General features: G+C 41.5%; 1 protein-coding gene across 1 annotated transcript; it reads left to right on the top strand.

Moving 5' to 3' along the window:
- Positions 1-26,021, top strand: KPNB1 (karyopherin subunit beta 1; the record flags this gene model as incomplete). The annotated part of the gene is made up of 21 exons (XM_084238237.1): positions 1-40; positions 143-201; positions 2,119-2,301; positions 5,436-5,636; positions 6,524-6,676; positions 9,639-9,698; positions 10,579-10,668; positions 10,966-11,076; positions 12,089-12,190; positions 14,588-14,812; positions 15,707-15,898; positions 16,642-16,772; positions 18,969-19,116; positions 19,339-19,410; positions 20,621-20,765; positions 22,262-22,344; positions 22,930-23,037; positions 23,349-23,492; positions 23,602-23,707; positions 24,915-25,029; positions 25,655-26,021. The coding sequence occupies 21 exons, from the start codon at positions 1-3 to the stop codon at positions 25,818-25,820; spliced, it is 2,634 nt and encodes an 877-aa protein (XP_084094363.1). The 3' UTR covers positions 25,821-26,021.
- Between the last annotated feature and the right edge of the window lie 1,546 nt (positions 26,022-27,567).

The raw sequence follows: 27,567 nt of genomic DNA, 5'->3' as shown, positions 1-27,567 counted from the left end.
ATGGAGCTGATCACCATCCTCGAGAAGACCGTGTCTCCCGGTAGGGCGCGGGGGCCGGGGGTCGGGCTGAGGTGATTGGGTGGGGGGAGGGGAGGCCGTGGCCCCTCTGACCCTGTTCCTCTCCCACTTTCCTTGCCTCCAGATCGGCTGGAACTGGAGGCGGCGCAGAAGTTCCTGGAGCGTGCGGCCGTGGAGAACCTGGTGCGTGCCACCCCGCCGGCTCCCGTCCCGCCGGCTCCCCATCCCAGCGTGCGGGCCTTCCCGCCCTCCCGGAGGCCCAGGCCTCGGGAACCCACCCCGCCCCATCCCGTCCCCCTCCCCCCCACCCGGTCCAACCTAACCCCGCCGTCGGGAAGCCGGTGGGTGTGTCCCGCCCCGGGCCCCGGCAGCGGGCCAATGGCGCGGCGCGCCGGAGTGACTGTCGGCCAATCGCCGCGCGGCCTGAGGGCGGCGGTGCGGCGGGAGGGAGAAAGAGGGAGGGAAGGGAAGTTAGGTTGCGCGGCGCTGCGTGTTCAGCGCGGGTGGGGGTTGGGGAGCCGGGCCTAGGGGCCATGTGGAAGCTCCGAGCCCAGCTGCCTGCCCTGTTCTGACCGGAGCCGGCTTCTCCTTCCTGTCCCGCAGCCCCTGGGATTCTTTCCACCTACTTCCCGCAGCTCTCGCCTTCCCTGTCTCCCGTGGCCTGTGCTCGTGGTCACACCTGGCATGCGAAGGCCTCTTAACCTATTCTGACTAATATTTTCCCTCTCCTGCCCGGTTATTTCTTCTTGGGTTTTTTTGTTTGTTTGTTTTTTGCTTTTGCTTGGATGCATGGAGACTTGATCTGCAGCCCGACGACAGTCTTAAGGCTCATCCTTGAGATCGGGCCTGTTTGCAAATGAAATCACAGAGGAAAGATCCTCGTTTTTCGTATTTTCAAATGGAAGGGATACCGAAAAAAAAAGCGAGGAGCCCACTATAAAGACTGGACCTTTGTGTAGACACATGGGGTGCACTAGTTGAACCGCCCTGTGTGCCAGTAACCTTTCTCTCAGGTTGCCTCTCCCGTTAGGGGGGTGGGGAGCAAGAAGGGGTGGATGTTTGACATCTCTTAAAGGTTGTGGGTAAACGCTGAATAACGCAGTAACCAAATGTGTTCCTTTGTGTTACCTAGCCAAAATATAAATAATAAAATAAGCCCCCCAAAAGTGACAAGTCTTATTTCATATAAACTGCCTTTGAATAAATTTTTGCCCTTGTATGTGCTAATTTTTCACTAACCTTTTTGTTGTCTTTCTGTAGAAAAGATTTTTTTTCTACTTAGGCACTTCCACTTGGGGGTATTTTTTTTCTGCTTTTGCAAATTTGCAAGATGCCGTTTATTCCTAACGTTCTTTAATGTTTCATAATACAAGTTTCAAGAGTTCTCTGATTGCAGAACTTGTTAATTGTCAGAAACTATCTGCTTTTGTTTTTTCCTGCTGATTTTTCCACTTGAATAGCTTTTTGCAGGATAGAAGGGGTGATATGGGTGCTAAATTTTTAAACAAAGGTGGTAGTTGAGGGAAGCTATGCATTACGAAATACTGAGCATGCTTTTCAGGAATCTGCTGTTAGTGGACAACTCAGGTGAAATGTCTTTATTGTGCCGGCAAATAAAATACTTTCTTTGATAAGTTTGCCTTGATGCTTTTATAAATCTGATTTTTCTCATTGTTCCCCTCTTGGTGAACAGTCACAATAACAATTTGTGAATTTGTATCCTAAGTATGTTTTTAAGTTTATAAGTTTTCCCTCTCTTGAGCAAGATTACCTACTTCCATGAGATCTGATCTGAAACCGCCTGAGTATCATTCCTTTTTGGAGTAAGATTTTTTAGATTTAGAAAAAAGATTTACTTTATACCTTGTCATAACACATTTAATCCCTTAACAGGTATTTATTGAGTACCAGGCACTGTTTTAGGTATATGGAAGAATCCTCATTAGGAATCTTGAAGTAGATATTTTAGAGTTTTTTGAAATGTTAGGTCTTGAAAAATATAGATTTTCCCCCCCAGTGTTTCTGTGTCCCATGAATTATCTTAAATTGGTGAAACTCCCAAGAGATGTTTTCATTCACAAATGCATTTTATTTTAACAGCCCACTTTCCTTGTGGAACTGTCCAGAGTGCTGGCAAACCCAGGAAACAGTCAGGTTGCCAGAGTTGCAGCTGGTCTACAAATCAAGAACTCTCTGACATCTAAAGATCCAGATATCAAGACACAATATCAGCAGAGGTGGCTTGCTATTGATGCTAATGCACGAAGGGAAGTCAAGAATTATGTAAGTAACATCTGCTTTTTGTCATATAACCCAGGGAACAAGAAATACCTTTGTCATTTGCTTGGGAAAGAGTTGACAGTGTAGTAATGGGTTTCTGGGATCTAAACTTTACTTGAAATAAAAATTTTATTTGAATAAACACTTTCTCAGTTCATTTTCCCCATCCCCATTTGTGATTTGGAATTCTTTTCAGATAATTAGACTGCAGAAGTTTGGGAACTGTTAGAATTTGTAGGTTCTTCAGTGAAGTAGTATATAAATTTGTGGTTCTCAAACTTGGTCTATAAGAGTCACTAGGAAATTTGTTAGTAACATATATTTCCAAGTTTTCTCCAGAGATTCTGATTTGGAGAGCTGGCTGAGAGATACTTTTAAAAATGTCTTCCCAAGTTATTCTCCCTGTCAGCCAGTGCCTAGCTCTTGTTGAGCTTCTGCGGTAGATAATTCAGTGTTTGGTGGTTTAAGCATAACATTGTGTGGCATCAGAAGGTGAATTAAATACTGCCTTAGACCTTTCACGCTCACAAAGTTTGTGAAATAAGGTTGGCTCTAACGGTGCTTTTATCTATTTGGAAATTACTAAGTACTTTTTTTTTTAAGATTTATTTATTTATGCATACAAGGGCTGGGGTACAGGCCAGAGGTGCAGGGAATGAGAAGATTCACCAGAGACAGAGAGGGGAGCAGAACAGGCAGCTGTACTGAAATACACTGCTAAGGGGAGCAGAGGGTGAGACAGGAGAGGTCTGTTGTGCCATGTGGGTTGCTCCCTGGCAGGCTGGGGATTGACCTCATGCTGCAAAGGCTGCAGGTAGCTTCATAGTGCTGTGCTTAACCCCTTGTGTCACCAGGGAGGCCCGAAATTACTAAGTGCTTTAAAAAACTTTTAGGTTTTTAGATGCATTTAGAGTGGGCTGACAAGTTTTGAGGAAAATTGAGCATCCCATGTTGCTCTTCATTCATGAAATTCATTCGAATTGCAACAAAAGAGTCAAAGATTCAGATATATGAAGAGATGGGCTTGCCTTTTTTCAAAATTCTTGTTAATGAGGTTCTTTAGTGGCCTGTCTTACGTGGATAAGGCATAAAGGTGGGAGAGTAAGTCAAGCATCTGTGCAGTCACCCTTTGATCTTTGGCCTTTGAGGGAAAACCAGTGGGGTTCCTAGTGTACTTGTGCAGGTCATGGTTATTTATATATATCATAATTTGTGATTTTCTGGTTCTAGGTGTAAATGTTAGGTAAATTATTGCCCTTTAAAGCAGTCATTTCTTTAATAGACCTTTCTTCTCTAGTCTTTCATCGAGGTACCCATGGTGGGGAACTAGGTTACTAAATGCACCTTATTTTGCATCATCTTTGTAGTCTGTCGAGCTATTTCTGTCTACATTGGGTCTGTTCATACAATAGCATTTTTTCCTCCCCCAGCAATTTGAAATAAATGAGATTCATTCCATCAGCCAGTGGAAATATTGGTGCTTACAGTGTCCATTCGGTTTTCCTATGACAGTAAATGATAAGACATGATTGGAACTGTAATTGAGAGTAAGAGTTTGTATAGGCAGTGTTGAGCCCATATGCTTGAAGAAAAATGTGGCAATTATCTTAACTTTTTTCCCTTTCATAACACATCTGGTAATTAATGCTTTCTAAATACTGGTGGTTGTCTCTTGAAATCAGGGTCTTGAACACCAGTTGAAAGCTAGTTTTGTTATCATAATTGGAGGTTACCCCAAGTTTAAAAACAATAATTTTCAGTAGTCAGGAGATGGACATTAGTGGCCTCTAAATCATCTTGTGTGATATTAAATTCTAGAAGCAATTTGGAGGAGCAAAGATACAGGTAGAATGTGATTAGCTACTCTGTAAGTGTGCTAGGAGGAGATTTGGGCTAGCCTGCCTTTTTTGGACAGTTCATCTGTAAGCTCCCTTTCCCCTCCCTCCCAAGTCTTTGACATAGAGTTTTTAAAGTCCACTGTAGCCCAGATAGTCCTAAAAGAGCAAAACCCGCATTTAGAATCAGTCAGAACTGCTAATAGCTAGATGTTAGGAGTGGGGGTGCCAGGGATAATGGTAAACTGTATGAAGGGGAAAGATGGGGAGTTTATTATTATTAGCTACAAAGCAGGATACTAAGAAGTGACCTGACCCAGTCAGTAGAGCTGGCCTCAATATCTGGCAGCTACTGTTTGTCCTGTGTTCATGCCAGGAACAGTTAGCTATTTGCCTTATGAGTGGACTGGTGATTCTTCGTGAGTTCATTGACTGAATTAGTTGATCATGGTAATAATTAACCCTGGGTCAATTGTGGCTTTCTCCTTTATCTGTACCTTTTCCTTTACCCTTTACATAAATACTTGTATGAGTATCATTTCAAGCTAGAGTGTTTAATGATAAGTGGATCTCATTTTAATTGATATATCTGATTAGTTCTTGGTCTCTGTTTTTGACTGAGAAGAACAGTTCTTTGATTCTTGGGCAAAGAGTGGATGATCCTTTTCAGATTAGAAATTAAATAGGGATTGGTCATTAGGTGTTGGTAATGTCAGTAATTTTGTTTCTGTATCTAATGATGTTACTTGACCAAGGCCTTTCCATGAAAGTTACTCAGGGTGCTGAATTGTCAATGACCAAGAGGAAGGTTTGTTTCATATTTCATGAGTGGGAAAATCTCGTCCTTTATTAGGGTTAGACAGTGATCTACTATGAATCAGACCCACTGGAATGCCCCAGAGTTAGCCTCATTCTAAAATTGCATACTTTCCAGAAAACAAGGCTGCATTATGCTACCAACAAGGTGAATTTTGTCACTATTCTCTCCTTCTGACCTTTTAATGCAATCTCTGGTTCTAATTGACTTTTCTATCTTTCATTGAATATTGAATTGAGGTGTCTCACTTTAAGAAATTATATTTGGAAGTAGGGGGTGGTTGGTTTCATTTCTAGACTGTGAGGAAATGTTGATTGTGTTGGTTTTGATATTGGGGCTTTTTTTCCCAATAGCTGCCTATACTGTCGACCTTTTCTACTTCTATGTGTTATAGAAAATTTAGGGAATGATGAACTGTTTTCGTAGGAAACTATGCTCAGGTAGTATAAGAAATTGATGTCGCTTTCTTGTGTGTGCATGTGCAGGTTTTGCAGACTTTGGGCACAGAAACTTACAGGCCTAGTTCCGCCTCCCAGTGTGTGGCTGGTATTGCTTGTGCAGAGATCCCAGTGAACCAGTGGCCTGAACTCATCCCTCAGCTGGTGGCCAATGTCACGAACCCCAACAGCACAGAGCACATGAAAGAGTCAACTTTGGAAGCAATCGGTTACATTTGCCAAGATATAGTAAGTGCTGCCTGATGTGTCTAACTTAAAAGTTTATTGTAACTGTGACCACAAAAAAAAAAACCAAGCAACTGCAGAGTGTTTTGAAAAGTGTACTGCTTTATTTATTTAGACTTTCATATTTAGACAGTTTATTTATCCTCACATTGCTAATTGTCCCCTAAAGTAAGACTTCAGGGTCACAAAGTCAAAATAGAAATCCATGGTGTTTAGAAATGCTTACATTCTAGGCTTTTGTGAGAGGATATTTTTAACTTGGAAGATCCCTTACCTCACCCCTTACTTAAGATCCTCAGTATACCTTGGATGTTGTGTTCCTTTTTTGTTGTTGTTTACTATTTTACAGAAACACTTCGCCAACTCTTTTAGTTGGTTTAACCAGTGGAGACACAATGTACTAAGTTAAATTCAGCCTACTACTAGGACTGTTGTTGCACACTTTTGGTATGTGTTTTGAGATAACAGACTTGATAAAACAAAGATATAGCACTTGACGTGGAATTAGACTGCCTAGATATTGTGCCCCATCCTTGGCCTTTTATGTTCTCATACTTTATTTCATTTGATGCAGATGCCTGGGAGAAAACACCAGACTGCTATCTTCGTTTGCACAGGATGGGGTGGGAAGAGACAGCTTTACCTCATGCCCAGAGTCATTATGCTAAGAAATCGGAGATGAAGTTGATGAATTTAACTTGTTTTAGTTCAGTTTTGGGTTACTAATAGTCTGAGATATTTTTTGCAGGGTTATCCCAAAATGGAAATCTGGAGAAAAGCATAGAAAGTCAAGATACTCATTTGAGTGGATTTCACAGTTTAAAGGATGGCTGGTTAATCACAAGTTCATTATTTCATTCACTGCCCTTTTCCTTCTCTGCTTCTTTTAGGACCCAGAGCAGCTACAGGATAAATCCAATGAGATTCTGACTGCCATAATCCAGGGGATGAGGAAAGAAGAGCCTAGTAATAATGTGAAGCTCGCAGCCACAAATGCACTCCTGAACTCACTGGAGTTCACCAAAGCAAACTTTGACAAAGAGGTAAGTGTCTTTTGACAAGTATAGATTCCAAGAATTTAGAAGGGAGAGTTAAATGAAAATTGGTTTTAAGTTGATAATTTAGAAAATACCATCTTGCTTGGAAGTATTCATTTCCCTTCAAATTAAGGTTTTTGTAATGGAAAAATGACCATGGTGCAGGTATTTGCTTTTTTTTTTTTTTTTTTAAGATTGATTTATTTGTTTATACAAGCACTGGGTACAGTCAGAAGCGCGGGAGGGTGAGAGAATTCACTAGAGCTAGAGTGGGGAACAGAACCGGCAGACCGACGAAACACTGCTATGGGAGTAGCGGGCACGGCAGGAGAGATCTGTGCGCCATGTGTGACCCTTGCCGTCGGCCGGGGATCGAACTGGCGATGCAGAGGCTGTGGGCAGCTTTGCAGCCCAGTGCTCAACCACCGCGCCACCAGGGGAGGCCCGTATTTGCTATTTTTCATCAAACTTCTGGGAATAATGTAACCTAAAGTGTTTTCTAAGATTAGGATTTTCTTTTTGTAGTCTATAAAGTGTGGGAATACTTTGGGATTTCTTTAAAAAGTTGTAGGGAAAAAATTTTAAAAATACAGAAATTGCAATCTTTCATTCCTCTTTAGAAAGGTGGTTTTAATTCATTTTTTTAAAGATTTATTTATGCATGTAAGAACTGGGATACAGGCCAGAGGTGCAAAGTGGGGGATCCTGGGAGAATTTACATGAGACATTGGGGACTCAAATACACTGCTGAGGGGAACAGTGGGTGAGACAGGAGAGGTCTGCTGCACCATGTAGGTCAGCTCCCTGGCTAGCCGGGGATGGAACTCATGCTACAGAGGCTGCATATAGCTTCACAGTGCTGTGCTTAATGCCTTGTGCCACCAGGAAGGCCCAGTTTTAATTATTTAGTTTGTTTTATTTATATATATATATATTTTTTTCCTTTTAAAGAATTTATTTATACAGGAACTGGGGTACAGGTCAGAGGCGCGGGAGGGTGAGAGAATTCACCAGAGATAGAGTGGGGAGCAGAACAGGCAGACAAACCGAAGACACTGCTGAGGGGAACAGTGGGCATTGCAGGAGAGGTCTGCCACGCCGTTTGGGTTTCTCCCTGGCTGGCGGGGAATCGAACCCGCGCTGCAGAGTCTGTGGACAGCTTCGGTCCGCTGTGCCACTGGGGAGGCCCTATTTCATTAATATTTTGCCAGAAAGTGTTTTCTCTTATTATTTATATTCAGTTGTATTAAAAGATAACGCTAACGTTAATTTTACCATCTTAACTATTTTTTTAAAGACTTATTTATTTATGCATACAAGAACTGGGGTATAGGCCTGAGGTGTGGGAAGGGTGAGAGGATTCACCAGAGACAGTTGGGAGCAGAACAGGCAGACTGAAATACACTGCTAAGGGGAGCAGTGGGCGAGATAGGAGAGGTCTGCTATGCCATTTGGGTTAGCTCCCTGGCTGGGGATTGAACTTGTGCTCCAGTGGCTGCTGATAGCTTCAGTAGTGCTGAGACTTAACCACTTGTGCCACCCAGGAGGCCCCATCTTAGCCATTTTTATGTGTACTTTTCAGTTGTATTAAATATATTCACATTGTTTTGCAACCAGTCTTCAGAATTTTTTCCCTCTTGCTAAATTGAAACTCTATTAAATAACTCCCCACTTTCCTTTCCAATCCTTGGCAACCAACCTGCTTACTTTGTGTTTATATGATTTTGACTCCTCTACATTATCTCATATAAATAGTCATACAGTATTTGTTTTTTGTGAATGGCTTATTTCACTTAGTATAATGTCTTCAAGGTTCATGCATATTACGGCTTTTCTCAATTTTCTGCCCTTTTCAGGCTGAACACTCCCATTTTATGTATAATACACTTTAGTCATTCATCTGTCAGTGGACATTTATGTTGCTTTCTTCCATCTTCTGGCTTGTGAGTAAAGCTGTTGTGAGCATATCTTTGAGACCCTGCTGTCATATCTTTTTTTTTTTTTTTTTTAAGATTTTACTTATTTATCCATACAGGAACTGGGGTGTTGGCCAGAAGTGCTGAGGGTGAGAGGATTCGCCCAGAGACAGAGTAGGGAGCAGAACAGGCAGATTTACTGAAATACACTGCTCAAGGGAGCAGCGGGTGAGACAGGAGAGGTCTGCTGCATCGCGTGGGTCAGCTTCCAGGCCAGGGATTGAACTCATGCTGCAGTAGCTGTGCATAGCTTGATAGTGCTGAGTCTTTACCCTGTACCACCAGGGAGGCCCACCTGCTCTCATGTCTTTTAGATATATGCCCAGAAATGGAATTTCTGAATTATAAGGCTATACTATTTTTGTATATGTTTGTTAACATTTCAGGCTTGCTTTTTCCCATTTCTTGATCTTTATGGTGGACAAAATGGGATGAGGTCTAAGAAGCCAAAGAAAACTGCAATCAGTTCTAATTGCTTAGAAAACAAGGTTATTCCTTTTGGTTATCAGAAGACTTGGAAGCTAGCAAATAAAGTTCATTACTCTGTTCTCCCATTTCTTACCATATTTGATGTGGATATGCCACCTCTTAGAAAATTTTGTCTGAAATCAAGTTGCTGTTTTGAATTTTCTTAAATACAAGGAAATTGATTTTCCTAAATGTGGGGGGGTTTTTTTGTTTGTTTTTAAGTTAACTGTCTTTAACTCTGTGACCAACATTTTCCTGTCTGCTTCCTCCATGAAGTCTTATTACTGAAGGTCATTTTGGGGGTTAAAAGATGAGGCCTCTCATTAGAGGCCAGGTCATATAGAAGATACCAGGGGCAGACTCTTCATAGCGCCAGTGCTATTTCAAGGGAAAACTTTGTGATTGGAGCATGGTGGTATGGGGACTTGAGGGAATGAATGAGGTTTTCCTTGAAGGAATAGTATAGCAATCTTAATATGCCTGAAACGTTCTGCTAATTCCCTTTATTTTTATTCTTCTTGCAGTCTGAGAGGCACTTTATTATGCAGGTGGTCTGTGAAGCCACACAGTGTCCAGATACAAGGGTAAGTGTGAGGTCATATGAAAAACCTGTCGTCTTCAGTCTTTCCTAGGAAATGTCAAAGTTGTTTGAAATATTGAAAATCCTTTGGCTTCAGATAAGGTTTAACTAATATTGTTACTAATAAGAATTTTTCTTCATGTTAGAGAGAAAAAATAATACTTGGAAAGTAAACCTAATGGAAGTTGTCGCTTTTTTTTTTTTTTTTTTAAGATTCATTTATTTATGCATACAAGAACTGCGGTACAGGCCAGAAGTGTGGGGGGTGAGAGGATTCACCAGAGACAGAGTGGGGGGAACAGAACAGGCAGATTGACTGAAATACACTGCTGAGGGGAGCAGCGGGCGAGTCAGGAGAGGTCTGCTCCATGTGGGTAGCTCCCTAGCTGGGGATCGAACTTGTGCTGCAGTGGCTACGGATAGCTTCATGGATTGCATTTTAACCCCTGCGCCACCAGGGAGGCCCCATCACTTCTTTTAAAAAAGGTTTAAGGACAAATGGTTTTTGATCAGTGTTGCTACTTAATTGCCATAGGGTTTTCAAGTGATTGTTTTCAGTCTTAGCTATTGAGACAGCCTTACTATAACCTAAATGTTGACCCTGACCCTTGAAGTGCTGGGAGCAACAGCATCCAGTCTGAGTGGCATTGGTGAGTTTAGTCTTGCCATGTGCCGTAACCACCTTCAAAATAAAAGAGAAGAAAAGGAGAAATAAATAGGAAGAGGTAATGAAAAAATTGAAGAGATCGATTCTGGGAAAATGATAGCATTACCCCCATATGTATTTTTTGATTGATCCTTTATATGCTTCTTCCGTTTGAGTCAAGTTCACCTTTTTAGATTGCACTGTTATTTTTGACTATTTAATCTGTTTTTTGTAAAAGGTACGAGTGGCTGCCTTACAGAATCTGGTGAAGATAATGTCCTTGTATTATCAGTACATGGAGACATACATGGGTCCTGCCCTTTTTGCGGTAAGTATTTCTATTTTAATGTGATTTGAACTTCTGATTAATTGCAAAGCCCAAGTTGCTATTTTGTCAGTTCTGATTTTTTTACTTAATACTGTGAAATCTAGGAAATTACTTGAGTGTTCAAGCTCATCAATGGTATGCCAAGAAAACTTGTATGGTACTTGTGCTAGTGAAATGTTTCTTTTCTCTAGCTTTCATATGTCCCCATATTTGAAACTTGAATGTCTCGTTAGATGGGAGGGTCTAATTTGAACTAGCACTTATGTGTGGCATGGGGCATTATGTTTTTCTTTTAAGATCACAATTGAAGCAATGAAAAGTGACATTGATGAGGTGGCCCTACAAGGGATAGAATTCTGGTCCAATGTTTGTGATGAGGAAATGGATTTGGCCATTGAGGCTTCAGAGGTAAGACTGGAGAGGGTTGATGTGGGAGGGGAGCTGTTAATCCAACTGGGCTTTGAGATCTATCTCCTTTGTGGATTTTTTTTCTCCAGGAAAGCTTTGTTTTGACTGGATTGAGAGGGTGTCTGCATGTATAGAACTTTTGATTTTTCTCTTAGCCAAAAATCCTTCATAGAGCGACAGATAAGTAAAAAGGAATCATGATTTTATTAATCAGTCAGGCATGATTTATTGTAAATATTTATATTAGTGCTATGAACACTAGGGGGCAGTAGGCAGTCCACAATTTAACAAAGTGGCATCTGTTGCTGACTTTATAATCTTGGGAAGTCTTTTTTTTTTTTTAATATTTAAAGAGCAGATTTATTACAAAAGGGATAGGTCAGTGAAATACACGTGCACAGACACAAGCAGGCAGATAGAGCTGCTCTGAAAGAGACAGGTTTGCTGAGAGAGGCCTGCCTGGTTGCAGGCGGGCGGCCGGCCTTGAGGAGAGCTGCCTCTTCTGAGGGAGGTCAGTGAGGAGAAGTCCCTGCATGGTACAGGTCGCAGGCAGGAAGTCTGCTGCCCTGCAGAGGGAGAGAGTTGATGAAAAGAAGCACCTGCATTGTCACAGGTGGGCAGACCGAATGCTCTCTTTGGAAGTCGTAATGCAAACATGGGATATAAACTTGATAATGATACTCTGCTGGAAGGATTAGATATGGAGAAAGGTTAGTTCCACAATTAAAATCTTTGAGTTCAAGGTTTTGTTTCCAACCTTATTTGTCATGAATTGAGCTTGTGGAAAAAAGGATGTATTTGCGGTAGCTTTGGTTCTTTAAGGTGATACTATGTATGACCTAAAAGAATCTCATTGAAGTAGACCAAAAAATGAACACCTCCAGAGATCACAGTGAATGTTAACATTTGTTCCATGTATTTCTGTACAGACCCCTGGGCAGCTCTTACTGTATGCCTTTAGTATCATAGCTTGTTTGCTGGCTTCTAGAATTTACTTCATGTTTCTCTTTAGGCAGCAGAACAAGGTCGGCCCCCTGAGCACACCAGCAAGTTTTATGCCAAGGGAGCACTACAGTACCTGGTTCCAATCCTCACACAAACAGTAACTAAACAGGTGAGTTATCTTTAAAATCTAGGCACGTAAGCTGTGAAATCTTATTAAGGGTTGTTTAGCTATAGAACACTTCCCATGAAGGAACTTGGCAACGCTGATGTTCTGTCATCTAGTGTGACAGCTGAACTGAAGCTGTAAGATCGTCCACATTCTGAGTTGTGTGAAGAACTGAGTCTGAATATACACTGCTCTGATGTGCTGTAGTGTCCAAGATAAGACTTTAACAGTTGTGATAAGGCTTCCCTGGTGGCACAAGGGTTAAGTTTCAGCGCTGTCAAGCTATCGCCAGCCACTGCAGCACAAGTTCAATCCCCAGCCAGGGAGCTAACCCTCATGGCTCAGGAGACCTCTGTCTTACCCGCTGCTCACCTCCACAGTGTAGTTTAATAGATCCACCTGTTCTGCTCCTCACTCTGTCTCTGGTGAATCCCCCCCATCCCGCCCCCTCACTTCTGGCTTAGATCTCAGTTCTTCTATGCATAAGTAAATAAAATAATTTTTTTTTTTAAGATTTATTTATTTTCATACAAGAGCTGGGGTACAGGCCAGAGGCATGGGAGGATGAGAAGATTCACCAGAGACAGAGCAGGGAGCAGAACAGGCAGACGGACCAAAATACACTGCTGAGGGGTGCAGCGGGCATGACAGGAGAGGTCTGCCACACCATGTGGGCATATCTCCCTGGCCGGCTGGGAATCGAACCCCTGCTGCAGAGGCTGCAGACAGCTTCACAGCGCTGCGCTCAACCCGCTCTGCCACCGGGAGGCCCAATAAAATAAATCTTTTTAAAAAATAAAGTTGCAGTAAAGTTGGGAGATGTACTAGTTTTAGGCCATTCAGCCATTCATGTATCTTTTACTATCTGGGTTTTTTTTTTTTTTTTTCCAGATTTATTTATTTATGCATATGAGAGCTGGGGTACAGGCCAAAGGTGTTGGGGGGGGGTGAAAGGATTCACCAGGGACAGAGTGGGGAGCAGATAGGCAGACTGACTGAAATACACTACTGAGGGGAGCAGCAGGCGAGACAGGAGAGGTCATGTGGGTAGCTCTTTGCCCGGCCTGGGGTGCGGGATAGCTTCACAGTGCTGTTGCTTAGCCCCTTGCACCACCAGGGATGCCCTGGAGTATTTTCATCTGTCTTTCAAAATGCTGATAAGGTTGGATGAGAGTTACTCAGATTCTAATGGGAGACTCCAGCACATGAAAGAAACTTCCACTCATCTTCATGATCATTAACTTCCAAATTAGTAAGATTGAGACACTAAAAAATAACAAGACTTTGTGAAGATGTGGGTTTAAATGAGTAAACGAAGAAGTTTTTGTAAAATATATCTTGATTGTCATTTTCCTTTTTGACTTTATTCATCAATTTCTCTTGGTATGGTGTTTGGAAAGATTCTTATGTCACTTCGTCTTTTCTAGTTCATGTGAAATAATACCAAAGAGCTGGCAGTGCTCTGAGGAACCAATGCAGTAACTTTGAGCACTGCAAAATTGTTTTGTACATAGGAATGCAATTTGTTTGGGGAAGTATGTGTCTTTCATTATAGCTACCTCAAAAGATAAGTTAGAGATAGATTTAGTTTGAAAAGAACTCAATGTTCCCTTAAAATTTTTATCTCATCTTTCTTATAGTTGCTATTTTTTTATCCTTTGGCCTTCAAGTCAGCTTTTGTATATTTTCTGTTGTGCTTTTCTCATTTGGGAACAAATTTTCTTCAGATATGTAATTTTTTGAAACTGAGCAGGCGGGCCTCCCTGGTGGCGCAGCGGTTGAGAGCTGGGCTACAGGGCTACACGCAGCCTCTGCAGCGCCGGTTTGTTCCCCGGCCGCCGGCGAGGGTCCCACAAAACAAAAAAAAAGAAAGAAACTGAACAGGCAACCTGTCTTAAATTACATGGCCACAATAAGGAAAGATATACCTTAAATTCTAATTGAGGGGGTGATCTGAATATGAAGTCTTTTTTCTGTTTAATTTTTTTATTGGAATTGTCACAATTACTAGCACATTAAAAGCCCCCTTCATGTTTTTCTAGTCATTACTCTCAACCTTTTTAGTCCCATAGATTAATTCTAATTTTGAACTTTTATGTAAAGTTATATACTGGAATCATTGCCTATACTGTTTTACCTTTCACTCTGTTAGCTATTTATCCTTGTTGCATGTAGTTAAAGTTTATTTCCCTCATATAGTACTATATGGGAATTCCCATCTACATCTTTTAACAGTGGCTGACTATGAGGAAGTCTTTGTAAGTGATAAAAATAAAATGACTATATTTTACTTGTTTCCCCAAAGCTCAAGTTCTATGACATTGGGAGTAGTTGGAAGACTTTTTGAGTTTTGGTGATCCTTTGAAAAAATAGTGAATTAATGCCACTTTGATCCATCAGGACGAAAATGATGATGACGATGACTGGAACCCCTGCAAAGCAGCGGGCGTGTGCCTCATGCTTCTGGCCACCTGCTGTGAAGATGACATTGTCCCACATGTCCTCCCCTTCATTAAAGAACACATTAAAAACCCCGACTGGAGGTACCGGGATGCAGCGGTGATGGCTTTCGGCTGTATCTTGGAAGGACCAGAGCCCAATCAGCTCAAACCACTAGTTATACAGGTGAAATGGAGTGTTGGGGTAGAAAGTGAGATATTTATTGTTTGAAATGTGTATTTTTAAAACAAAGCTATTTGTAGTTGTTCATAAAGGTTATTTCTAGGTATAGGCTGTTGATGATAGGGAAAATATATTTCCCTTTTTTGAGGGGGGATATAGTTCTCAACTTTATTACAAAGAGTATACGATTTTTGAGAAACTCAGAAAAGGTCAAAAAGAAAAAGTCATCTATAATTCCACTGTCCGAGAATAACATTCTTAGCATTGTTACTCTTGGTTTTTAGCCTTTTAACTCTTTTCTCTTTTGCATTGTACACAGTTAACAGGAATATTTGATTAAGGTGCATCTATGTGTGACAGAATGGAGATCTTACTGTACAAATAGTTGCCACTTTTTTCATTTAATGTTGTATCGTGAACATTTCCCCTATAATTTTTTAATGATATGACTATTCTTTGTACAAACTGCCACTTACATAATAAAAGTTCTCCTTGTAGAAATGTATTTTATTTTGCTCTTTTAAATGACATAATCATTATAGAGAGGTTTACTGCATATAGAGTGCAAGTTTCATGATGTGGTTGTGTATCCTATGATCTCCACCTGAGTAATCCAGTAAAGACTGCTGAGAGCATTCGTACCACTCTTAAAACTAGGATTTGGTGACCCATCGAACTTTTTCACTTTAATTTTATTATATTGTTGGACAATTCACAGGAATGTCTTCTAAAATGACAAAACCATCTTGATGTTTTGGGTTAAAATGCAGCCATCAGTATTTCCTTTTCTAAGGTCTCAGTCAGCATGAATTTAACATGTTTTAACTGTTAACATGTTAACTGTTAAAACATGTTAATTTGTTAAAACTTTAACAAATTTTAACTTTTGTTTTTTAGGCTATGCCCACCCTAATAGAACTAATGAAAGACCCCAGTGTAGTTGTTCGGGATACAACTGCGTGGACTGTAGGCAGAATTTGTGAGCTGCTCCCTGAAGCTGCCATCAATGATGTCTACTTGACTCCCCTGCTGCAATGTCTGATTGAAGGCCTCAGTGCTGAACCCAGAGTTGCTTCAAATGTCTGCTGGGTAAGGGATTTTCTTCCTGGTAAGATAAAGTTTGGCCAAGCCATCGGCAGAAGTAGGTGTGGGAGAAAATTGCTCTACCTCACTGACTTTTTCTGGATAGCATCTCCTTTCTAATTTTTTCAATTAAAATGTGGGGGAGATGGTGACTGCAAGAGCCAGTGGGAGCTGTTGACTCATAGTGACTGGTTCTTGAACCATTTAGAATAGTCATGCTAACCCAGTGGGAAAACTATCTGGAGTCATTTTTCTTCCTTCAGTTGCTTGGGGACAAGAAATTTTGATTAAGGTAGAGAATTGCTGGCTGTAAAGAGTGCCATGGCGGGGAGGGGGCAAGAGGGAAGAAGGTAGGCGGCCTGAGTGCTGAGTCAGTATAGGCTGAATGTAGTTCTTTAGGGACTTTAGGGGCTTGGAGGAAGTTCAAATAAGGAAGGAGTGGGGCTAAAAGTCTTTCTGTGATGGAAAGAGAAATGGTAAAATGACAGAGAGACATGGTTGATGAAATTACTCTGCTGTTTAGAATTGGGCTAAACAAGTGAAATACAAATAATAAATTTCATTTTCAGGGTATCTGTAAAATGCTAAGTTGTCTTGAAGACCATGACAAAACATGTTCAGAATTCACTAGCATTCATTTATTCTTAGATCAGTTGGAAAGGAATACTGCCCGAGGTGTCTTAAAGAAAATGAGGTAATCCTGGGGTTGTATTCTTTAAGGACTAATATTAACTCTGTCTGTGTCTAAGGCTTTCTCCAGTCTGGCTGAAGCTGCTTATGAAGCTGCTGACGTAGCTGATGATCAGGAAGAACCAGCTACCTATTGCTTATCATCTTCTTTTGAGCTCATAGTTCAAAAGCTTCTGGAGACCACAGACAGGTAACTGATATTACTGCACATAAATGGATAGGGTCTTTGGATTCACTTCTTTTTGTCTTTTGTATGTGGGCTCTCTGACCTAACCATAGAGACATTAATAACAGAAGAAATTAAAGGAATCCTATAGTCTACTTATGTGTAAATGAGAGAACAGAGTATAGGCTGTTGTTTGTGTTAAAATTGTTCATTTTGGTTCCTCCCCTGGTGGCACAGCGGTTGAGCGCTGGGCCGTGAAGCTGTCCGCAGCTTCTGCAGCGCCGGTTTGATCCCCGGTGCCAGCGAGGGTCCCACATGGCGCACAGATCTCTCCTGCCACACCCGCTGCTCCCCTCAGCAGTATATTTCGTCAGTCTACCTGTTCTGTTCCCTGCTCTGGCTCTGGTGAATTCTCTCACCCTCCTGCTCTTCTGACTGTACCCAGTGCTTGTATAAATAAATAATCTTTAAAAAAAAAAAAAAGACCTATATTTAAAAAAAAAAAAAAATGTTCATTTTGCACTTAATGTTGGAAAGCATTTCTCTACATAGAGACTAATCCAGTGAGGTCCCTTGATTTTGCGTTGTCCACAGCTAACAGGAACATTTGATTATGGTGTATGAGAAATAGTGGCTCTCGTTATGAATTTAGTTGCCACACCAGATCATTAACCTGTATGATATTGGATGAAGAACTTGGCATTAAATACAGTTGATTTAGGGTCTCCCTGGTGGTGTAGGGGTTAGTTTCAGCGCTGTCAAGCAATCACCAGCCACTGCGGCATGCGTTCCATCCCCAGCCAGAGAGCTAACCCACAAGGTGCAGCAGACCTCTCCTGACTCACCCACTACTCCCCTCAGCAGTGTATTTCAGTACATTTGCTTGTTCTGCTCTCCACTATCTCTGGTGAATCTCCCACCGCTTGCACCTCTGGCCTCTATTGGTTCTTATGTGCATAAATTTAAAAAAAAAAAAAAGGTTGATTTATAAATGAGTTTTTGAAATGCAATTTTTTAAAAAGATTGATTTATGCATACAAGAGCTTATTCATTTATTTATGCATCAGAGGGGCGTGGGTGAGAGGATTCACCAGAGACAGAATGAGGAACACAACAGGCAGACTAACTGAAATACACTGCTGAGGGGAGTGTGGGCAAATCAGGAGAGGTCTGCTATGCCATGTGGGTCACCTCCTTGGCTGGAGTTTGAACTCATGCTGCAGTGACTGCAGATTGCTTCATAGTGCTGTGACTTAACCCCTTGCGCCACCAGGAAGGCCCTGAAATAATAAGGGGTTATAAGTTAGGGTCTTAGAGTCATTACCTGTAAATTTCTTTTGTTTGTGTGAGCTGTACTCTTAAGCCATGCTTAAAAGAAACCACTGGGAAGAAGAGTGGGCACAAATTCTTCCATGCTTAACTAGTTTATCTCCTTTGTTCAAGATTGTATGTAATGGCATCTCACATGACTAAAGACAGTTGAGGCATGTTTTTCTTGACTTTTTTTTTTTTTTTTTTTTTTTTTGTGTGTGTGTGTGTGGGACCCTCACCGGTGGCCGGGGATTGAACTGTGCTGCAGAGGCTGCAGTCAGCCTCGCAACCCAGCGCTCAACCGCTGCGCCACCAGGGGAGACCCTTTCTTAACTTATTTAGGTATCCTTTTCTGTTGTCCACATGGCTTTTAAATTTTATTTATTCAAAGATTTATTCATTTATGCATACAAGAACTGCGGTACAGAGCAGAGGTGTTGGGGTGAGAGGATTCACCAGAGACAGAGTGGGAAACAGAACAAGCAGATTTACTGAAACACACTGCTGAGGGGAGCAGTGGGCAAGGCAGAAGTCTGCCACGCCATGTGGGTTGCTCCCTGGCCAGCTGGAGATCAAACTCATGCTACAGTGGTTGGCGATAGCTTGATAGTGCCGTCTTTAACCCCTGCACCACAGGGAGGCCCGGCTTTTAAATTTTAAATTTAATTTTTCCCTATAATTTTAGCTAATTCCAAGCGGACCGTTCACCTGGTCTGTAGACCATAATGAACATTAGCCATTGGCTCAAAGGTTGAAAATTTGGTTTCTGACTGGTTGCGTTGCTAAACTCAAACCAGATCTACAATCATCATTTGTGGATTCTTACTTTCCGTGAGACAGTTTTCACATAACAGCAGCTTTGTTCTTCCTCAGTTACGGCTTTAAGATTTTATTGTGTGTTCCTTACAGACCAGATGGACACCAGAACAACCTGAGGAGTTCTGCATATGAATCGTTGATGGAAATTGTGAAAAACAGTGCCAAGGACTGTTACCCTGCAGTTCAGAAAACTACTCTGGTCATCATGGAACGACTGCAGCAGGTGCTTCAGATGGAGGTGAGACTTGGGCCTTCTAGACACTGGCGGGAGGGGTGCCTCACTTCTGCTCACACATGGTTACAACATGTATGATGTGTTTAGTTACTTACCTGTGCTAGCTAGCATCAGTAAAGATTATATAATGGCCCGTGTAACTCCAGCAAAAAATGCAAATACTGAGTTTAGAGCCCTTTTAGAGTAGTATTTTTTCAGAACATGATAGTTCTTTTTTTGTTGTAGTCACATATCCAGAGCACATCGGATAGGATCCAGTTCAATGACCTTCAGTCTTTACTCTGCGCGACTCTTCAGGTATGGTGGTGCCTATCACTTAATAACAACAGGGGAAAGAATCAATATCTTGGGATGATAAGTAAGTTCATGTGCATACAGATCTCTGAAATGGTATAGGTTTTGCTGCTCAGAAGCTGTTCTCAGGAAACTTTGGTCTCTGTTAGGTTGGGAGAGTAATATTCCACTTTCCTTTCTTGTCTACATAAAGGTGTGATTTATCTTTGACACGGGATTGTAGGAAAGGAAACTACTTATTTGTGTGATGGTCCTTCTAGTTGTACATCTGTTGTCTGTTGGCAACTTCTAGTCTTTGATTTTCATTGATTTGTCCAGCCCTGGACCGGTGAGATTTGTTTCCCACCTGTGGTTCACTCAGCTAAATACAGCCGTCAGTGTCTACAGTCATCTTTTCAACCAACAGTTGCTGTTGGAAGCTGTATTTGAATTGACATTTGGTGTTGATAGTAGTCTTTTTCTGAGGAAAGACTGAAAATGAAAATATCACTCTCCACTAATGACTGGAGTTGTGAGAGGGGACCTTTTCATGAAAGAACAGGAAGACCTTGGAACTTGGTCAGGCTTAAGTAGGCACTAGATTTTGGTATTGAGTGACATTAACTAGATTTTCTAGCCTGTGAACTCTTTTTTTATTCATAACTTCATTTTTTAAAACATGACTGTTAAGAGTTCGTCAGTCAAAATACAGGAATGATTGAGTAATATCAGTTAAAGGGTAGTGGGGGGAGGGAGGTACTGAGTTGGAAGAAATCAGGTTGACTTAATTTTATTGAGCCTATTTTTTTTTTTTAATATTTTTTGATCATCATCTGTAAATGGGTTAGAATATAGAAGGAGTTGCTTCTAGTTTTAAGAATAGTAATATGAAGTATTCTGCTTTAAACCTGAAGTAGTTTAACTGTCATTCCAGTAAGACTGGATACAGAGGGTACTAACAGGAATTTGTCACACAGACAAAAATAAAATGCAGAGATGACTTTCTGCACCATGGAAGATCATCTCATGTTTGCTGTAAATTGGGAAGGAGTTATTAATATTTGTATGTTAGTTGCTTATGAATTGCACTGTCAAAATTTTCAAGCATGGAGAGTGGATTTGGCCTTTTTAAAAATGATTTTTCCCCAAGGAACTTAATCGATAGGGGAAAAAAGTTACAGTGTTTTGATTGCAGGATTTGGAATCAACAGATTAACTCTTGTTCATTTCACAGAATGTTCTCCGGAAAGTTCAACATCAAGATGCTTTGCAGATCTCTGATGTGGTCATGGCCTCCCTGTTGAGGATGTTCCAAAGCACAGCTGGGTCAGGGGTAGTGCAAGAGGATGCCCTAATGGCAGTTAGCACACTGGTGGAAGGTTAGTGAGCCAAAATCTGGCAAGGACTATCTTTAGAATGCTAGAGTTTCTTTTGACTGCGGAGTAATATTGTCCTGTCTTACTTTGCTGGGTTAGTAAGTCAGTTAAATGTTAGATTAAGCATAGATTATAAATTTGTGTATAACTACCTTGCCACTCTTCTTGAAGTAAATGGGGAGCCAGGTTGAATTTGGATCAGCAACTTTGTTTTATTTTGTTTTTTAAATTCTTTCATATTTAATTTTATAAAAGTAACATTTGGCCTATTTTTTTCAAAAGATGTATTTATTTATATACAAGAACTGGGGTGTAAGCCAGAGGTGGGGGGGGTTTGAGAGGATTCACTAGAGGCAGAGTGGCGAGCAGAACAGGCAGATCTACTGAAATACACTGCTGAGGGGAGCAGTGGGCTAGACAGGAGAGGTCTACTGTGCCATGTGGGTAGCTCCCTGGACGGTCAGGTCCCAAACTCGTGCTGCAGTGGCTGCTGATAGCTTGATAGCACTGTCTTTAACACCTGTGCCACCAGGGAGGCCCTGGATTAGTAGCTTTTGGTGGCTGGGGCAGGGAGGGGGGTTCTGTTATGTACATCATCTTCATCAGATTCCTTTACCTCTGAAAGTACTGCTTTATTGAGGTTTGGCTCAAAGATGTAGGAAGCAAAGGTTTCTGTTTTCTTTTCTGGTACCTCCTGATTTAGGTTGTAGTCCTTTGGACTCAGGTTGACACATCATGGTGCCTGGGATGGATGGAGTAAAGCACTAAGTAAATTTTAAGAATTAATTAATCTTAAGGTAACACGTCTGACTCTGCAAAATTGCTTTGGGGAAACCATATATAACTTAAGGCTCTTTAAAGAAGGGCCATTAAAAACATATTAAGGAGCACTTTAGAAATCTGCAGTGCTTCGGGGGTGGCCTATAAGGTATATTACCAAGGCCATTACCTGAGGACTACTTCCCTGAGGACCAGGTCTACTTCTAGCATAAAGAGCCTGTGTTCCTCTGGTCTGGCAACACGTGACCCCCTGGAAGGTCCGGAGAGGTTCATTTGGCCCCTACAGTGCTTGATTTGACTCTGAAGCCCAGCGCTGCTTTTCCTGACTGGCTTAAGTAAGTTCTCGATAGGTTTGGTGTTTTTAAGCTGGCTTCCAGACAGAACATATTATAATTAAATGACGAGGAGGCAGTGTTAACTCAACCCCTTCAAAATTAACCATGACATTCCTTGAGGGCCGTACCACTTGGTCATTTTAGCCAGAACGAAATCCCACTCTGGAGATTTGGCATTTATTTAGAAGGCATAAGATTTAGGCCTTCCCAGCTGTAAGGAATTTCCCTTTTCTAAGACAATCTTAATGTCTTCATTATAGAATCAGTATTAACTCCCTCCACCCAGTCTGTTGAGTGGATTGGGTACATTTGGGAAAGCTAAATGATGACTATTGCTCACTTATGTGATATTCTCTGGGCACTGATTTCTTTTTTTCTTTACAGTACTGGGTGGTGAATTTTTAAAGTACATGGAGGCCTTCAAACCCTTCCTGGGCATTGGATTAAAAAATTATGCTGAGTACCAGGTAGGCAAGTCTTCTCAAAACAACACTCAAAATTTATATTCTCTCTTATACTTGATAGTCATTGTGGTACGAAGTCAGGTTCCTGAAGCCAAGGTAGTTCTTCCCTGTGTAATTGAACTTTTTTTTTTTTTTAAAGATTTATTTATTTATTTATACAAGATTGATTGATTGATTTATACAAGCACTGGGTACAGTCAGAAGCACGGGAGGGTGAGAGAATTCACCTGAGCCAGAGCAGGGAGCAGAGCAGGCAGAAGGACTGAAGTACACTGCTGAGGGGAGCAGCGGGCGGCAGGAGAGGTCTGCGCGCCATGTGGGACCCTCCTCCAGTGGCCGGGGAGCAGTTGGGGATCGAACCAGCGCTGCAGAGGCTGCAGGCAGCTTTGCAACCCAGTGCTCAACCGCTGTGCCACCGGGGAGGGTCGAATTGAGCTATTTTATTTGTTACATTGAGTGGGAGTTGGGAGTATGTCTCTGTATTTGACTCTAGGTTCAAATGGTAAAGGACTAGCAGCCAAGTAAGAATGGTTTACCCCTGTAGATAGCCTTTTCATGTAGGGAGACCATTTCCTTGATTCTTTCCAGGTTTGTCTGGCAGCTGTGGGCTTAGTGGGAGACTTATGTCGTGCTCTACAATCCAACATTTTACCTTTCTGTGATGAGGTGATGCAACTGCTACTGGAGAACTTGGGGGTGAGTGTTTATACACACATCTAATTTACCGGTATTTGAAGAAATCATCGATTCTTTCACTAGATGATTGTAAAGGTTGTAAAGTTAGTTAAAGGAATGGATACCCGATGTATGGAGATTGGTGAGGGGTGAACAGAGGTACAATAGAAAGGCTAATGTATAGCCTGTATCTAGAGATACAGTTAATTTTTGTGTATGTTCTTAAGGTCTATATCCAGCATACTGCAGTTGCTTATTATAAATGAGTCTTGGGGACTGAGAGAATTTTTACTTTTTTACCAATTTGTTTTTCCCTTTTTTTTCTTTGTCAGAATGAGAATGTCCATAGGTCTGTGAAGCCACAGATTCTGTCAGTATTTGGTGATATTGCCCTTGCTATTGGTGGAGAGTTTAAAAAATACTTAGAGGTTGTGTTGAATACTCTTCAGCAGGCCTCCCAAGCCCAGGTAGACAAGGTAAGCTTAATGCTCTCTTCAAATCCAGCCCTAATTGGAGGAACAGACTTCAGACAAACACAACATCAGGCAGTGAGTCTGATGAGATTCTCTTCTCTGTCTCTTACAGTCAGACTATGACATGGTGGACTATCTGAATGAGCTGAGGGAAGGCTGCCTGGAAGCCTATACTGGAATCGTCCAGGGATTGAAGGGAGACCAGGAAAACGTACACCGTTGAGTATACCACCCAGTTCACTTAGTCCAGTGTGCGCTTAGCTGAATGTGCTGTGTCTCATTCAAGCTTACTGGTTTTTTTTTTTTTTTTTTTTTTTTAAGATTTATTTTTATTTAATCGAGAACTGGGGTACAGGCCAGAGGCGTGGGAGGGTGAGAGGATTCACCAGAGACAGCATGGGAAGCAGAACAGGCAGACTGTGAAATACACTGCCAAGGGTAGCAGCAAGTGAGGCAGAAGAGGTCTGCGCCATGTGGGTAGCTCCCTGGCTGGCCGGGAATTGAAACCACGCTGCAGAGGCTGCAGACAGCTTCACAGCGCTGCGCTCAATCTGCTGCGCCACTGGGAGGCCCTATAGCTAACTTCTTAACTAGCACCTGTTGCTTAAAGGAAAGGGGGAAGGAGAGTGCCTTAATGAGAGTAGCATTGGGGGGAGAATATAGATTTTATTATTTCTGCTCCCCCCACCTGCTTCTTTACCTGAAATTTCTTGAGCGATGCAAGGGATGTGATCTCACAAGGATTTTGAGAAAAGCTATAGCAGAAATACTGGTTATATCTGTGCCAACTGTGAGTGGCATTTGTGGAGTAAGGGCCTCTGTAAATTCATACAGCTGAATTTTAAGGATTGAGGGAAATCAGATTTTCCATATCACCCGATGTTCTAGTTTTTCTGTTGATTGGAGGAATATTTGTACTTTACCACTTTGATATTGTGGGCTTAGAGAAAAGGTTTCATTATATATATATAATATATGCCCATATGGTGAGAGGAATACCTTTGTCTTCTATGTTAATTGAAAGAATGACATCTTATTCTGGGGAAGAACAGTTTCTTGCATTATATATAACTATTAATGTAACTAGTTCTTCAACCTGAACCTTCCTATTGGGGGTGTAAAATATTTTAATTATATGAGAACTGGGGTACAGGTCAGAGGCACGGGAGGGTGAGAGGATTTGCCAGAGCGGGGAGCAGAACTGAAATACACTGTTGAGGGGAGCAGCAGGTGAGACAGGAGAGGTCTGCCATGCCACATGGGAATCTCCCTGGCCAGCCAGGAATCAAACCCGCACTACAGAGGCTGCGGACAGCTTCACAGTGCTGCACTCAACCCGCTGCACCACCGGGGAGGCCCCTGAAATGGTATATTTCTGCCAGTTGTGGAATAGATAGCTTCATCAGACTTTCTTTTTTTTAATAGCGGATGTGATGCTGGTTCAACCCAGAGTAGAATTTATTCTGTCTTTCATTGACCACATTGCTGGAGATGAAGATCATACAGATGGAGTAGTAGCTTGTGCTGCTGGACTGATAGGGTAGGTCATACCCTATTTTCAATAACTGAATAGAACTTTTGATGTAAAATTCTGTAGTAGAGAATTTCCAGAGTATTCTAGATGGCAATTACCCGCATTTCTTTGGCATGGAGCAGACTCTCTAATAAAACCCAGAGTGTCTGTTTTGGGTTTTCGCAAATGATAATTCATTCTAGATATTTTAGCTGTAGCCTTTATCAGATCCTCTAGGCTTCTAACTTCAAAGAACTCCTTATGAAATAAGTTCTTTGAGCTTTAGGAGGCAGTCTATGTGCATCCCATATTCTGATCTTGGTCAACAATTACCTCTGGTTAGCCCTCACTGGTAAGTGTTTTTGAGGCATTATTTGAAGAAAGAACATTGGTCTTGAGGAGCTCGAAGACCTGGATTCTAGTTTTGATTTTATCATGAATTAGATGTGGAACCTTGGGTAAGTCATTCTTTACACCTCATTTTTGTCATCTGTTGAGGACAGGTATTACTTATCTCTAAAATTTCTTCCAGCTTTGAAAAGGAGATGGTTACTAAGAAACCCTTAGCTGACTTAGCATTGGTTTGTAAGGTTCAAAACATGATACTGGTATAGACCAAGCGCTTATTTTCAGGTGTGTTTATTTTGCACAGGGATTTATGTACAGCGTTTGGGAAGGATGTACTGAAATTAGTAGAAGCTAGGCCAATGATCCATGAACTGTTAACTGAAGGACGGAGATCGAAGACTAGCAAAGCAAAAACCCTTGCTACATGGGCAACAAAAGAACTGAGGAAACTGAAGAACCAAGCTTGGTAAGAGCTTGTCTCTCTCTCTTCTACTTTCTTGGGGAGGAGGTACTTTTCTTTAGACTGTTCTGATAAGGGCTACCTTCTTTTGGTGTATTGTTTTGTACTCTTCCCCTTATAAATGCTTCTGAGCCAGGCCTTTATCCCTAAGCCTGGTACTAGTAGGAGGGTCAGGCAACCTCAATATTTAATTGAACCAAACATGATTCCTCGTGGTGAAGAAGAATAGCTTACATAACGAGAATTTACTGAAATCCCCAAATAAAGTTCTCAATATGGTACTTTCCCATAATTCTCTTTTCTGCTCTATTCCATTCTTCATGTTCTTTTTTTGTCTTTACTGCCAGTGCTTTTAGACATTGCTCAGCTCTACATAAGATATCCAGCGTGTCTGATCCCACTTTGAAGTGTATAGTTTTGCTTTCTTTCAGATACTCGCGTTGTCTTATTCTGCAGTTTTTGAGTTACTTCTTTTTAGTAGTCTTCCCTCTGATAATAGATGCTAATGAAAGCAGGTAGACGGCACAAAAGATTGACCTGTTTTCCATCTGTTTTTAGATCTGTTACCATTGGGATGATAACCTGAGACCCCCACTGGAAATCTCCAATCTTTTGAAAAACCCGGAAGTGAGGAGTGTGCACGGATGCTGAATGTTTGGGAATGAGAGGATGAGTGAATGAGGCTTGAAAACACACCACATTGAAAATCCTGCCACAGCAGCAGCCGCAGCCACCAACAGCAGCGCTGTTAGTGAGCTAAGTAAGCACTGACTTCGTAGAAAACCATAACATCGGCCGTCTTGAGAAGGAAAAATGATGGATTTACTTGCTTAAAAAAAAAAAAGAGGAAGGTATCTCTTTCCAGGAAAGGCTAGAACTAGCTTTTGTCTTTTGGCTGGTGCCAAGTGGAATGACTGGTTTGGGAAGAGAAGGAGGGACTGGGTTCAGCTGTGGTGCTTTGTTGTAAAAGGCAGCCTGGCCTTTGCTACTGATAAGGAAGATGGAGCCTGGGTCTCAAGCCCACCTTTGGTGTACCTTTGCCACACAGTGCTGTATGCGTGCTGGCTAAAAGGAGGGTGAGGGCTTCTTTACAGTCTGAGAATGAGTGTGTGTGAGTGAGGCGGTATCCACATTCTCAACTTCAAGTCATTGCAGTTTCTTTTTCCCAGAAAAAAAAGGGGTTGCATTTCATAAAACTAACTGAAGTTCTGTCTACTGATGCAGCACAAGAGATGTAAAAGGGAAAAAAAAAAATGGAAAGACGCTTTTTAGGTTGTTTTTGTTTTTTTTTTTTTTTTTTTTTAAATCTAGGGAAAACACTGACGAATGGTCAGAGCTCCCACCCTGATCTTTTCATCAAGGCGCTTTCCTAATATGGTTCAACTGTGAATGTAGAAGTGGGGGGGAGGGGGGAGAAAAAGAAAACTCTGGAGTTAGAGGATATAGAAAAAAATAAAAAATACAGTTGTTACAAATAAAGAATGCAGACTTCAAAACAAAAACAAAAAAAACCACAACCCAAACAAACCGAAATTTTTAATGCTTGGAATTGGCAGCACGAAAATTCTCTCCTGAACATGTATTGTGGCAGTCTGAACGCCCCCAGAAAATTGTGCCAAAGAGTTTAGAAAACAAATATACAGTAAAAGTAAATATACGCATATACACAAAATAGCAAACTTCAGGTAACTATTTTGGATTGCAAATGAGGGTAAATTTAATGTTCAAAAAATCTGATAAAATAACCATTTGGAAAC

This window comes from Talpa europaea (assembly GCF_964194135.1).
Source record: "Talpa europaea genome assembly, chromosome: 7".
NCBI classification, from domain to species: Eukaryota; Metazoa; Chordata; class Mammalia; order Eulipotyphla; family Talpidae; genus Talpa; species Talpa europaea.
Note: the sequence above shows the minus strand (reverse complement) of the source record. Positions and strands in the feature narration are given on the sequence as shown.